At 34.0% G+C, this 13,772-nt stretch overlaps 1 protein-coding gene across 1 annotated transcript in view; it reads right to left on the reverse strand.

Moving 5' to 3' along the window:
- LOC141456502 (lachesin-like) overlaps positions 1-13,772 on the reverse strand; it is a 353,521-nt gene that overhangs the window by 125,888 nt on the left and 213,861 nt on the right. The window contains exon 5 of the mRNA XM_074132563.1: positions 12,854-13,046. Within this exon, the coding sequence (XP_073988664.1) occupies positions 12,854-13,046 (193 nt within the window). The remainder of the gene's footprint in view (positions 1-12,853; positions 13,047-13,772) is intronic.

Genomic DNA, 13,772 nt, shown 5'->3' on the forward strand with positions numbered 1-13,772 from the left:
TTGAAAAGTGTTGTTTTAACAGTAACCTATCTGAAAATAACCAACTACTGTAGTATCACGTTGCAAAGATAATGTTATTTAAGTAGTGGGCAACGTTTACCATTCAAGAACACCTTTTGATTTTACAAGTGTATTCTAAACAAAGTGTTTCGTCAGTTTTGATTCAGTTAATGTTTGATTTAACTTCTTCAACATAATTCCCAAACCTTGTTTTTGCAATATATTTTATATAAAAGTAGATGATGATGTTTCTAGCCAAGAGAAGAAATTTAGTTTTATATTTTTAACTTTAATATATTTTGCTGGGCATAGAAACGAGAAATATTGATTTAAGCTTGTTATTCAGACTTTAAAAGATATCCTTTGTACTCGTATACTTGTGAGACGCAATAAGAACAAGAAAAAAATTGAATTCTATGAACTACGCAACTAGTTTGCTGCTTTAAAGTTTTCTATTTACATATCCAATATATACACAAATCTAGATATGTAAAGATTTCAAATAGAAATGTTTGGGTTAAAAGAAAACATAACTTACAGCGTTGAAAACAACTACTGATGCTGATGAATTTTATTCAATTTAAAAGACAATTGAAGTGAATCTTTGAGAATTACGTATTATCTTTTCTCGCCCAACAACTGCAGTAAATTACATTTCATTCTAAAATACATAAGTTACAATATGAAAACTTTCTAGATTATATTAGATTTTCTTTCGAAGAGAAAAACAAAATTAACCGCTTTATATTTTTATTCGTTGTGACTGAAACTTGGGAAGAGTAAATAAATGCTGGAGAATACCCAAAAAATGCGACGAGTTTCTCTTTTCATTCAATCATTACTTCGCTATTGACTCAAATATTTCTCAATATTTGACATTTTTAATTTCAGTTGGCACTTGGGCTAGAAGAAAAATATTAAAAGCTCTAAGCGATTTAAATAATTTGGTGTGAACGCTAACACGATCTTAAGGCCGTACAAACATTTTTCAACTCCTTAACAAAAACTTACAGTTTTAAAAGTTAAGTATAAGGGTTGATTAAACGCCAAAAGGTACACAAATCAGCAGTTCCCAACATTTCATTAATACTTCATTGATATAATTTAAGTAATTTTACTGCATTAATTTTCCTTCACATTTTTTAGAATTTATTAGATGTCACAGACCCTTATGCTGGCCATTTTCGTCTACAAAATATTTACTCAAGTAGCACACCATTTAACTTAGATTGACTGTAATATCTATTTATCTATAATAATCAAACTATTAATCACAGGTTAAAAAGAAAACGTTATAAATAATAAAAAAAAATATGAGGCTAAAAAATTCATAAACTTTTTTAAAAAATGCTTACACCAACATACATCGATGATTTTATTTATTTATTTTTATTTTTAAATAAAAATCGTTGGTTTAAGTTCATCCTTCGATTAAAGTAATTGTTATTTTATGTTGTAGTCAAACGTTTGTAATAATAAGTAATAAATAATCTGGCTTTATCGCAAATAATATAGTTTTCTTCAATTACATTCTCAATCTAGGTGTTCTTCCCACAATGTTATATATATGTAATATAAAATAAAGAAAATAAAGATATGCATATTTTTAGGACAGCTAATTATTCCAGTATTTTACCATAAGTAAAATTAGGGGGACTAAATTAAATTACAATTGAGAAATGAGTAATTATTGTTGAATAATCTACTTGTTATTAACTGTATGTTATTTGTGCTCACGAATATTTCGGTAAGACGAATTCAAGACTGAAATATTGTTTTGAATCCTCTGTGATTCAAATTTAAACAGTAGCCGACTCTAACTTAGTCTTTTTCTACTTTAACATGCATGTATATGTGACTACTCAGAATAAAGGGCACATTAAAGAGAAATCAGAAGAATAATTTGGAATAGAGTTAAAATAAAGTACCTATTTAATTACGAAGATATAATATACATTTTATCATAATTGTAACAAAATAATATTATGAATCAACTGGCCAGCATAAGGGTCTGTGACATCTAATAAATTCTAAAAAATGTGAAGGAAAATTAATGCAGTAAAATTACTTAAATTATATCAATGAAGTATTAATGAAATGTTGGGAACTGCTGATTTGTGTACCTTTTGGCGTTTAATCAACCCTTATACTTAACTTTTAAAACTGTAAGTTTTTGTTAAGGAGATTTTTGTACCTTTTGGATAGATTTTCCTTTTTGTCTATTTTACAAAGTTACATATCTTCTTTACAGATTTTTTTAAAATTTGGAATAAGCAATTCTATCATTATAATCTGATAAGGTGTTAAGTCGGAACCGTAACTACCACTGGAGAGATCTTTTTATAGAATGATTATAGTTGCGTTCCCCCAAACCATCCTCAATAACAATTTTCTTGAAAAAGCGTTTTGAATAACATAGGAAGGTATTTGTATGTAAATAGCAAAATTAAACTGCGATTTCAGTACTTCCTTTTAAGAGGAGTAAGAAAAATAAACTACGATTGCAGTACTTCTCCCTAAAAAGCAAAGAGGAAAGATTTTTTAATCGAACGACAATTCATTGATTTAAATCGGTTCACTCATTGATAATTTAAACGATTGCAGTACTTCCTCTTAGCAGGTGTAAGAGCAAGATGGCACTTCACAGCCACGTAGAGGAGCTTTAACCACTTATTCGGGCTGAATTTTATCAAAATCGGACTAAGCGTTATAGAAATATTGATAATAATAGTTTTAGAAAGGGTCTTATTTGGGTGGGGCAAACTCCCCTCTTTATGAGGCACGGCGTCGAGACTTTTAAAGTGCAAATCTGTACAAAATTTCGATTCGAATGACACTTCATTCATGAAAATCGGTTCATGTGTCGATAATTTGCAACGATTGCTATACTTCCCCTTAAAAAGTGTTAGAGCTGATCGTCGCTTTAATGTTACGTAGGGGAGCCCTAACTCTATCACCCTACCAAATTTTATCAAAATCGGGCCAAGATTTACAGAGTGATTAGTAATAATAATTTTGGAGGGGGCCTTACATAAAGGGGGCTTACTCCTCTCCCATTCGATGTTTAGCATCGAGACCCCCAAAAGGCACATCTACATAAAATTCCGAATCGAATGACACCTCATTTATGAAAATCGGTTCACGCGTTTAGGCGCTACGTAGTTTACAAAAAAGGTAACAAGAAGAAGAAGAAGAACAACAACAACAAGAAGAACAAGAACAAGAACATTTTTTTGAAAAAGCCGTTTTTGCTCATTTTCGGCAACTTTTTTCTCGAAACCTATTAGATCTGGGTGGTTGCAAAAAAAATACAGTTATAAAGGAGGGTTTGGAGTAAGATTTAAAGAAAATTTGGGAATTTTATCTTTTATAGAAAAAGAGAAAAAAATTGTCAAAGTTGGGTGTTTTTCAACGTTACGCTTTTTCGTGCAGTTTTTGATGTTCAACCCTTATACAACTGTCCTACCGGACAGTTTTAATCTACGTATTTTCCTCTTTTCTTGGAATTCATTTTTCCTCAATTTATTGATCCTTGAGAACACCAATAGGCTGTGTAAAAGCGGGTTATTTTGAAAGGGCCCCATTTGAAAGCTTTAACGCAGCAATTTTTCCAGGAACTTTTAAAAATAATTTTTCCATTGTAAATGTTTAAATTCAGAACTGAAGTGTAAGTAAACAAAGTTAAATTTTAGAGCCAGTCTAAGAATTGTGGCTGACGAAGATTTGTTCGGAAAACATCTGCAGGTAGCTTTATTTATTCTTAGAGCCTCAGTATACTCGTATACCAGGCAGAGAAGAAAACAGACTCTATCCTGTTTCACTGCGATGTGGTGTGAGATTTATGGATGAAAAATGTTGAAAAATGACAATTAATAAACACTTATAAAAGTTTGTCACTAGACTATATCTATTAAACCAAGGCGAGACCTGTAAAGCTTATATGAATTGTGGTACTGGGTTCGATTCCCGGTCTTAGGCCTTGGATTTTATTTAATGGTTAATAAAAGAAATTTACAGTAAAGTATGTTTGTTAGTCGCCTCCATCCATGGCACCTAGTAAATGGTAGTTGGACGTTAAGCCCCGCCTGAAGAAATAGGCAGATTACTACTACTACTACTACTACTACTACTACTACTACTACTACTACTACTACTACTACTACTACTACTACTACTACTACTACTACTACTACTACTACTACTACTACTACTACTACTACTACTACTACTACTACTACTACTACTACTACTACTACTACTACTACTACTACTACTACTACTACTACTACTACTACTACTACTACTACTACTACTACTACTACTACTACTACTACTACTACTACTACTACTACTACTACTACTACTACTACTACTACTACTACTACTACTACTACTACTACTACTACTACTACTACTACTACTACTACTACTACTACTACTACTACTACTACTACTACTACTACTACTACTACTACTACTACTACTACTACTACTACTACTACTACTACTACTACTACTACTACTACTACTACTACTACTACTACTACTACTACTACTACTACTACTACTACTACTACTACTACTACTACTACTACTACTACTACTACTACTACTACTACTACTACTACTACTACTACTACTACTACTACTACTACTACTACTACTACTACTACTACTACTACTACTACTACTACTACTACTACTACTACTACTACTACTACTACTACTACTACTACTACTACTACTACTACTACTACTACTACTACTACTACTACTACTACTACTACTACTACTACTACTACTACTACTACTACTACTACTACTACTACTACTACTACTACTACTACTACTACTACTACTACTACTACTACTACTACTACTACTACTACTACTACTACTACTACTACTACTACTACTACTACTACTACTACTACTACTACTACTACTACTACTACTACTACTACTACTACTACTACTACTACTACTACTACTACTACTACTACTACTACTACTACTACTACTACTACTACTACTACTACTACTACTACTACTACTACTACTACTACTACTACTACTACTACTACTACTACTACTACTACTACTACTACTACTACTACTACTACTACTACTACTACTACTACTACTACTACTACTACTACTACTACTACTACTACTACTACTACTACTACTACTACTACTACTACTACTACTACTACTACTACTACTACTACTACTACTACTACTACTACTACTACTACTACTACTACTACTACTACTACTACTACTACTACTACTACTACTACTACTACTACTACTACTACTACTACTACTACTACTACTACTACTACTACTACTACTACTACTACTACTACTACTACTACTACTACTACTACTACTACTACTACTACTACTACTACAAATACTATAACTAATACCCGAATTATCAAAATTAAAGCAAATAATGCGTGAAATTTGAAGGCAAGCAATGGTAGTGTGGTGTCGAGGGCGCCTTCTCTTGCATTAATAAATTTAGAACTTAACAAAATTTCAAATCAGATTTTTGATCCTAAAGAAGCTTTAATGCTCTCTACTTCCCTGTAAAATGCAACTCTAAGTGCATTATCTTGGACTTTTGCTCGACAAGCGCCTTACTTGGAATCCCCATACTCGACTCAAGCGACAGGAACTTTACTTACGTAACCGAATGACCAAAAGACTACTCGAAAAACGCTCCAAATTGTCTCTTAAGAATAAAAAGAAACTCTACACAGCTTTACTAGCCCCAATCTGGGCATAGGAACTTGAACTGTACGGTACTACAAAGCGTTCCAATCTCGACCGCATCCAATCCCTTCAATCGAAAATCCTACGTCCATCGTTAGCGCTCCTTTCTACGTAAGCAATCAAACTATCTACACTGGCCTAAAAATTCCATTTGTCCTTGACCTAGCCAAATCCCGATACACCAAATTTCATTCCAAACTTTCCCAACACTTCAATCCGCTCTTAAACAATCTATCCCAAACTACTCTTCCCTCGAATCCTCCACAAAGACTGAAGCGTCGATGGCCTCGTGATCACCTGATTGCATGGTAGAAAAGGGCATCCTTCGAATTCACTTCAACGGCATCTTGTGTTAGTCGACTCATGTTGGTTACCGTTGGATGGCCCTCATTCAAATCTTTCAAGCCATTTTTGTTTATATATTGCAATCTGATTTACTTGTAGCCAATTGGCAGTTGTAAATTAAATAAAGTTAAAAAAAAAAAAAATACAAATGGTATAATATCAACAAATAATAATTTTAAATGTATGACGTAAACATTTTATAACTAAGTTTGATTTGTTAATTGGTGTTTAAAGGCATTAAAAACTTCTATTAATCAAATTAAAAGATCAATCCTGAAATTAAAAGTTTTTTTTTTTAATTTTAGAATATTAGGAATATGATGTTAAGCTTAAATTTTATTTGGAGGTTCACTTGAATTGTCCAGTTGATAAGAAGTAAATGAAATAGTTGAATTAAAGAGGGTTATTGTTAACAAGCAACGGAATTAGAGATGAACAGAGTGGAAAGAGCTAGCAGAGTACCACGCGGGGGCGTCCAGTTTGTAGACTATTACGTGCAAGCGAAGATAAATCACTCGTCTACTCTTTCTTTACCGCCTCCTTGTATCAGCAATGCTCCCTCTGTCTGTAGGTATATATGTGTGTGTGTGAACAGGGTTATTGGCGAGAGTGTGTTGTGTGCGGATGGTTTGGTCTGGGGCTCTAGAGGTGGACGACCAAAAGCGGACGGTCCTGTGGACAAACACAACCTTGTTGTTCTTTAATTTATATTCTCTGTTTACACACCAAGGAGGCTCTGCCCCTCTTTAAAGATGATACTACATTCACCCCTCTTCTAGGACAATAATAGTTATTTCACCCTTACTTTTTTTTTATTTTGTTTTTGTCTTGTACCGAAAGGAAATGGAGCAAGAAGAAATGACCGGTAGAAAAAGACATTTAACAACCTTTTTCTTATTTTCCTTGTTTATAATCCATCAACCAAATAACAATCATCCATATCTGATGATTAAATAGTCTTGTAAAAGATGTTAACTGTTGAGAAGGAACCACAGATTTTCAGAAAAATCCATTTCTAATAAATTAAGAAATTAAATTGATTAAATTAAATATTGTTAACCAACACAAAGGTGAAATAAAAACTACCTTAATTATTGAACAAATTATTCTTAATTATCATTTTGGATTTTGGAGCGTCGCTTCATCGACCAGGAACGTAAACCTTCCTTGAACTTGAAAGAATACTCTGTTGCCTAATTTTTTGGACATTTCTGAGACGATTGGTTGAGTGTTACGCCACAATCTGTTGGAAGATAAGAGGCTACCGGCCAGCGATTGATAGTCGAAATCCTTTTTAAGGAGTCTCTAGGTTAGCTTGATATATAGCAAAACAGCTATGCAATAAAGCACGAGCGATAAATTTACAGAAAGTAATAGTAGAATTTAAGAACACTGACAGAACAGTATATAATAATAAATAATTTAAATTGTAAAATTTAGAAGTACGTAATAAATACAAAATGGCTAACAAACTGACGTAGGTACATTGTGGTTAGCGAGTAAATTTAGACTCTACTCTCTGCTGACAAAGTCCTCATATTTATACAACATGGTTCAATGAATACTTTGTGTGGTCTCCTCCTCAAAAAATAAAAAGCCTTTTGTCTTTTGATCTTTATACCTCGATCTATTATGTTTTATAATTTCAAAATTAATTTCAATATTTCAAAATTTCGTTTGTTGACCCGTCTGGCGCAACTCGAAACATTAGACACCTGCTACTAACTCAAAACAGTTCTGGGCTGAGTTATGTAAAAAATACAGGATAAGATCTGTCCTTAAATATTTACACCAAATAATTTTGTAATAAAACCTTTTTGCCTGAAGTATAAATTAAAAATTTGGGCGCAGTATTTTTTCACTAAAAATATTCTAAAAATAAATAAGATAAATGTCTATATGGTCAGTTTTTTTAAGTGCCAGAATATCCACTAGAATTAGATGAAAAATAAATGTCTATGTTACCATAAAAGGCCGAAATTTCAGAATGTCGATTTTTTTTTTTGGTGCATCTCAACACATACCAAATACGACGCTGAAAGGCCGAATATTTGGGGTATATTCTTTTACATTTGGACCATGACTGGTGTTTGCCGACTTTGAACAGATATGCTTTGGTGGAGCTCGAAGCAAGAACCTAAATCCTTTGTTCACCCATGATTGAGGCCACGTGGCATCTATTTGTTATTCTCTGGAATACTGTTGTTTGTCAGTCTTATGCAAGATTTGGCTGCTGCGTGAAACGTTTTCTTAAATTATATTAAATTAGGTTAGGTTAGTAGATTTGGTTAGTTTTGAGTTCAACAGTTTATTTACATGTGCTGTTTTGTCAAATATCAAATGTTGTAATAATAAAGTATGATTTAAAAACGAAACAAAAATAATTTCAATTTAACACTGATGACAGCCACAAATGAAGATGTTTAGCAAATATTTCGGACATACACCGAAATTCAGCGTACCCCAAATTTGGTCTTTCTTGGTACCATCTACACAACAAAGAAAACGGAGGAAACTGGTAATTGTTCCATTGGTTGAACAATGTAGATTTGCTCACGAATATACGAAGAACTAGCTAAATTATTCAAAAACTATTAAAAAAAGCATTTAATAAATCTAACCATCTAATGTATTACCAACTTTCTATTAGGCGTAAAATAATTAAGTCGATTATAATTAGTGTTATTTATTGAACAGAATTTCTAATTTCACTTTCTTTTAGAAAGAACAAAGTTTAGTAAACTGTTACACGTGAAAACATTGTTGTGAGGGAGCTAGCTCAATCCAAATTCACCTAGGTCCTAATGATTATTCATTGTTACGCCCAAGGCAGAATTCCATAGCTTTGCAAACCCATATTACTTATGGAAGCACTAAAGACTTGATTAACAAGAAGTAATATTCACAAGAATTCAATTAACTTATAACAACAGATAGGCATAGTGTTTTAGTATTGATTAATACGCAAATGCCGATCAAATATATGATTTTAAGTGTACGAGTATATATGTTATGTTCTCTTGAATGAAGTTCACTATGTACTAAAACGGGTTCCTTTAGAGAATATTAAGGATTGCAAGTTCGCATATATGTATTCCTTTTTATTCGGAATGTAACAATGCTCTACGACCTAGAACTATTGTAACACGCTACTGGTTCCAGGAGGGTAACTATATCACTAGAAGAGGGAGGGTACTATTGATAATTGGTTGGGAGAAACTATCTCCTCCAATCCAATCTTCCAAAGATCTAAGAAATTCCAGGTTCTTGTAAACACTGTTCCAAGGAAGGTAAGTTTTTCTCACAAACTAGTTCCTCACGAGTGTTAAATCTTGCTTGGATAATTGCATCGCAATCAGCTGAGAGATATAGAGTATTTTCACCAGATTCTATAGAATTTCCTCCATTTCACCACAAAATCTACAGTGTAACCCCTCTTTTTTTTGACGCACATTCTTCAGATGACCCTTGAGTCCTGTGAGGAAAACTTGTCAGCTTATGGAACTTATCTTTAGTCAGACTGAAAAACGCTTCAGACTAGAAAGGCTAGTCCAAATCATGCTGTAGACCTGCTAACACTTCCATCTTTACTCCCAGTGTTGAAGGATTCAAAGTCTTATATCTTCCGCGGCAATATAACCCAGCTCTCACTTTATGGGTTACTCTGGTCCGATGAGTTTGCTAAACCATTTCCAGACCAAGATTCCTGAACTGGTTACACTGGAAGTTCAGCGTTTCTTTGGCAGTCTGGTTAACAGAGAGTGTAATAGTTTCCTGGATGCAATTGTTCCAGTTGACTTTAAACTAAACGCATTTTGCTGATGAGTGAATTTCTGCCAGAAAGATGCTAAAAAAACTTCCTCATAAGTGGGTATGTAAATATTTATTTATTGGATGTACGTACGCATGTATACAGGGTGAACAAGTAAGTATTGTCCATAGGCCTACTGTGTGTAGAACATCTAAAGTGTAGTTCAATGACTTGTTGGCCAACTTCATATTTTCCACTGTTTTTGAGTGACGTAACTTTAATTTAAAAAAAAAAAATCATTACTTTTTTCCAATAAAAATGTTATTACTCAGACAATTTTAGTACAAATTCGATTCTGATAACACGGATAGAAAGACAGATAAATTTTCTAAAAATTGACACCATTTTGAAGCATAAATTATTCTCCAAACAGCCCCAATCTTCCTCCGAATGCAGGAAAAATAAAAGTAATCGAAATTTTTAAGAAAACTCATTAGGCCCTTATGTGATCATTATCAGACCTAGGTGCTGGCACTTTTTTTTATAAAAGTTTTCTTGTTTAATAGGCTTTCAAACGGTACATCATTTTCCAGTATTCCTTTCATCTTCGTATGAGAAATTACGTTTGTTTTGCAAGAAAACGTGTTCACGAGCACTCAAGAGTTAAACAAGGAAACTTTTATAAAAGGTGCCAGCATCTAGGTCGGATAATGATCACATAACGGACTAATGAGTTTTCTTAAAAATTTCAATTACTTTTATTTTTCCAGCATCCGGAGGAAGATTAAGGCTGTTTGGAGAATGACTTATGCTTCGAAATGGTATCAATTTTTAGAAAATTTATCTGTCTTTTTAACCGTGTCATCAGAATCTATTTCGGACTAAAACTTTCTGTGTAAAACATTTTTATTGGGAAAAAGAAATGATTTTAGAAAAAAAAATTAAAGTGACGTCACTCAAGAACAGTGGAAAATATGAAATTGGCCAATACGCCATTGAACTCCTACTTAGATGTACTACACACAGTAGGCCTATGGACTATACTTGCTGGTTCACCCTGTATGTGTAATGGTGATCTTTCGGTGTATCTATGCACCATGTATCTACAGTAAAGTATGACCAAACGGAAATTCTGAATTTTAAAGATTGTGGAGCCGTTCAGAAATAATTTTTTCATTAATTCAAATAAGTGCTCAAGCAAAATGAAACTTTAAATTTGGGGTTCCAATATTTAATCGTTTCTAAGCAAAATCATTGTACTAAATTTTAATTTTAACTCCTAATTATAAAATAATAGTAATTTGAAATTCAAATATAAATTATTAAAAAGGTACGTATTATAATAAAATGTATATAGCTTTTTAACCAAAATTACATCAGTTTTGAACCTAAAGCGATGATAAATAATGTTTAAGGAGAGGCGGTGCTTGGATACAAAGGAAGCGCTACCCACATAGGCGGAGGCGTGTGGAAAGTAATTTTGGAGTTGAGTAAAAGGGAAGACAGGTGAGGGTGTTAATTTGCTCTTAAAGCCTGGTTTGGAGGCTGGAGTGTGGGCAGATGGTATTAGTGTACTCCAGAATGGGCGGCGAATATATTCGAAGTACAGAGGTTGATCATAGTCACATATATAGAAATACTCTACAGCTACTCATATATCTCTTTCCACTCGCAGTCTCTCATGTTGGCTCTCTTTTCTGCTTTGCTTAAACTCCCCTATGCAACTATAGTTGGCAAACTTTAGTATATATAATACTCATTGTGTTAAGTATATGTTGCGATCGTAGGTGCGAGGTAGGAGTGCTGTCGCCTGTGTGAACAGATACAAAAGGGTGCTAAAAGTTGTTCAGGCATGTTTATAGGTCCGATGTAGAGGTTTTATCAGGGCAGGTGTTTACTTGTGGCCCTTCTACAGCAGAATCTCCTCCCTCCAGAGCGTATAGAACACCATCTAAACCTCTAGTATAGGTTTGAAATGGTTTTATATATATAAACTTACACCCAGACTAACACACAGATATACAGAGAAAAACTCAACATTGATACACACACCACTACTAACAACGAGCGCGACCCAAAACAGGAAAAGAGAAAGTAAAGGAAGCAACAAGAGAAGAGGATAGTGACACAACGCTCTCACCACGAACTGTTCTCAACACACTGGACCACTGAATGGTAACAATATTGTTGTGGGAATTGTCTGGCCAAGCTAGTAGAAAGAAATGGCTAACCTTCCCAATTCTAATAACAATATATTCTAACTCAAGTCTCTTTGTTTTTCACATAATAATTAATTGACATGCTATTTCTATTATTTAATTATTATTTTAGTCTACTTTCTTCCATCAAATTAAGACATTCCGCTTTCGTGGAGCACTAAGTAAGCACGGGTGTTCAGATTTCTTTTAAGATCAATTCTTGATTTTCCTTCTGTCTTAAGTCCTGTTTCTTCTCCTAAGTTCTTATTTTAGATAGAAGGGCTTGGAAGCCAGATCGCCACTGCCAGGTGATTCTTTGTCGTACACTGACCGTTCAAAAAATGAAAGTACTGGGAGACGGGTGTACCGAGCAAAACCGAATTTGATATTTCCATTAGCCTAGGTAAGCTGGCTACAGTTTTTCAGGCGGAGGTAATCACTATATACTGACATAATTATGGGACAGGGAATAATTATTCTCCAAGTCATTATACTCCAAAACATTTACTCAAGGCAGACACTGCTTACAAGGAATCCTGACAAGAATTGTTAACCAATAATAAGGTTATTCTCGTTTGGTTGCGATTTGGTTAAAAAAGCAATAAGATGGTGCAGCACTTGGCTCAGCCAGTTCTCAGGATACCTGTACCCCTTTTGTGGCATGGCAAAATACCATATAATTGCAATGATCAGAGAATGGTTGCAAACCAAGTCTCAGACTCAGAACTGGCTTGGAAAAAATAATAGTTTACTTATTGGAAGAAAACTAACTCACCTTTTTGGATTTTGCCAGAATTTTCTCTGAATACTATTTCAGATCTGTCTTCCCTTTTCCACATAATGTCCGGTGTAGGATATCCTCTTGCTTTGCATACTAAAGTAACTGAACCACCTTCAGGTACCATCACGTCACCAGAACTTTCTTCGTCTATAATGTCCGGTGGTACGACAACGTCCAAATAGCCCATCTAAAAAAATAATACAATTAGCATTAAATTTAAAGGAAACAAAGTGGCAAGTAGAATTAAACAAAAAATATTAAAAAAAATAATAATAAATAAAGGAAGATCTCGGATTCGAGTTCTGCCTGCCCTTAGGTTTTACTTTTCCTAGCAGCCATGCAGATCTCTGCATGTTGATGGACAGTATTCTCTGTAAGTGAAAACAGCATAGTCCGGAAGTTGGTACAGCATTGAAAAACCTCCAGGCGCCAAAGACCTCAGATGTTGACGTGCCTCAATTGCGACCCGCACAGACTTTCTGAATAATAATAATTATTATTTTATTTATTTATTTTTAATGATTTAAAGCGTGTCAACATCTGAGGTTATTGGCATCCGGAGCTATTTCCAGTATGCTGCCGGCCTCCGGACAGTGTTCTTTCGTTACAGATAACACTGTCCATCACCGGACAGTGAGCTGTAAGAAGCTCCAAGGAAGAGAAAATCTAAGGGTCAGCAGCTGGATTCGAACTCGTGACCTCCGCGTGGGAATCCAATACGCTAACCGCATAGCTAACCCCTTCCCTTATTATTATTTAAAATTTATGTTATAACTGCCACTCTCTGAAATAATCTTTCGAAATATTGGAAAACAATTTAAAAATAGGTTAATGTTGAATTTTGCAGAACATGTTTAGCAGTAGGTTGGCCTCCAACAAACTATGTAGAAGGTAAGTCGATTTAGATTCAGAC

This window comes from Rhodnius prolixus, unplaced genomic scaffold, assembly GCF_049639745.1.
Source record: "Rhodnius prolixus isolate KJV_2025 unplaced genomic scaffold, Rpr scaffold_4, whole genome shotgun sequence".
In the NCBI taxonomy this organism is placed as follows: domain Eukaryota; kingdom Metazoa; phylum Arthropoda; class Insecta; order Hemiptera; family Reduviidae; genus Rhodnius; species Rhodnius prolixus.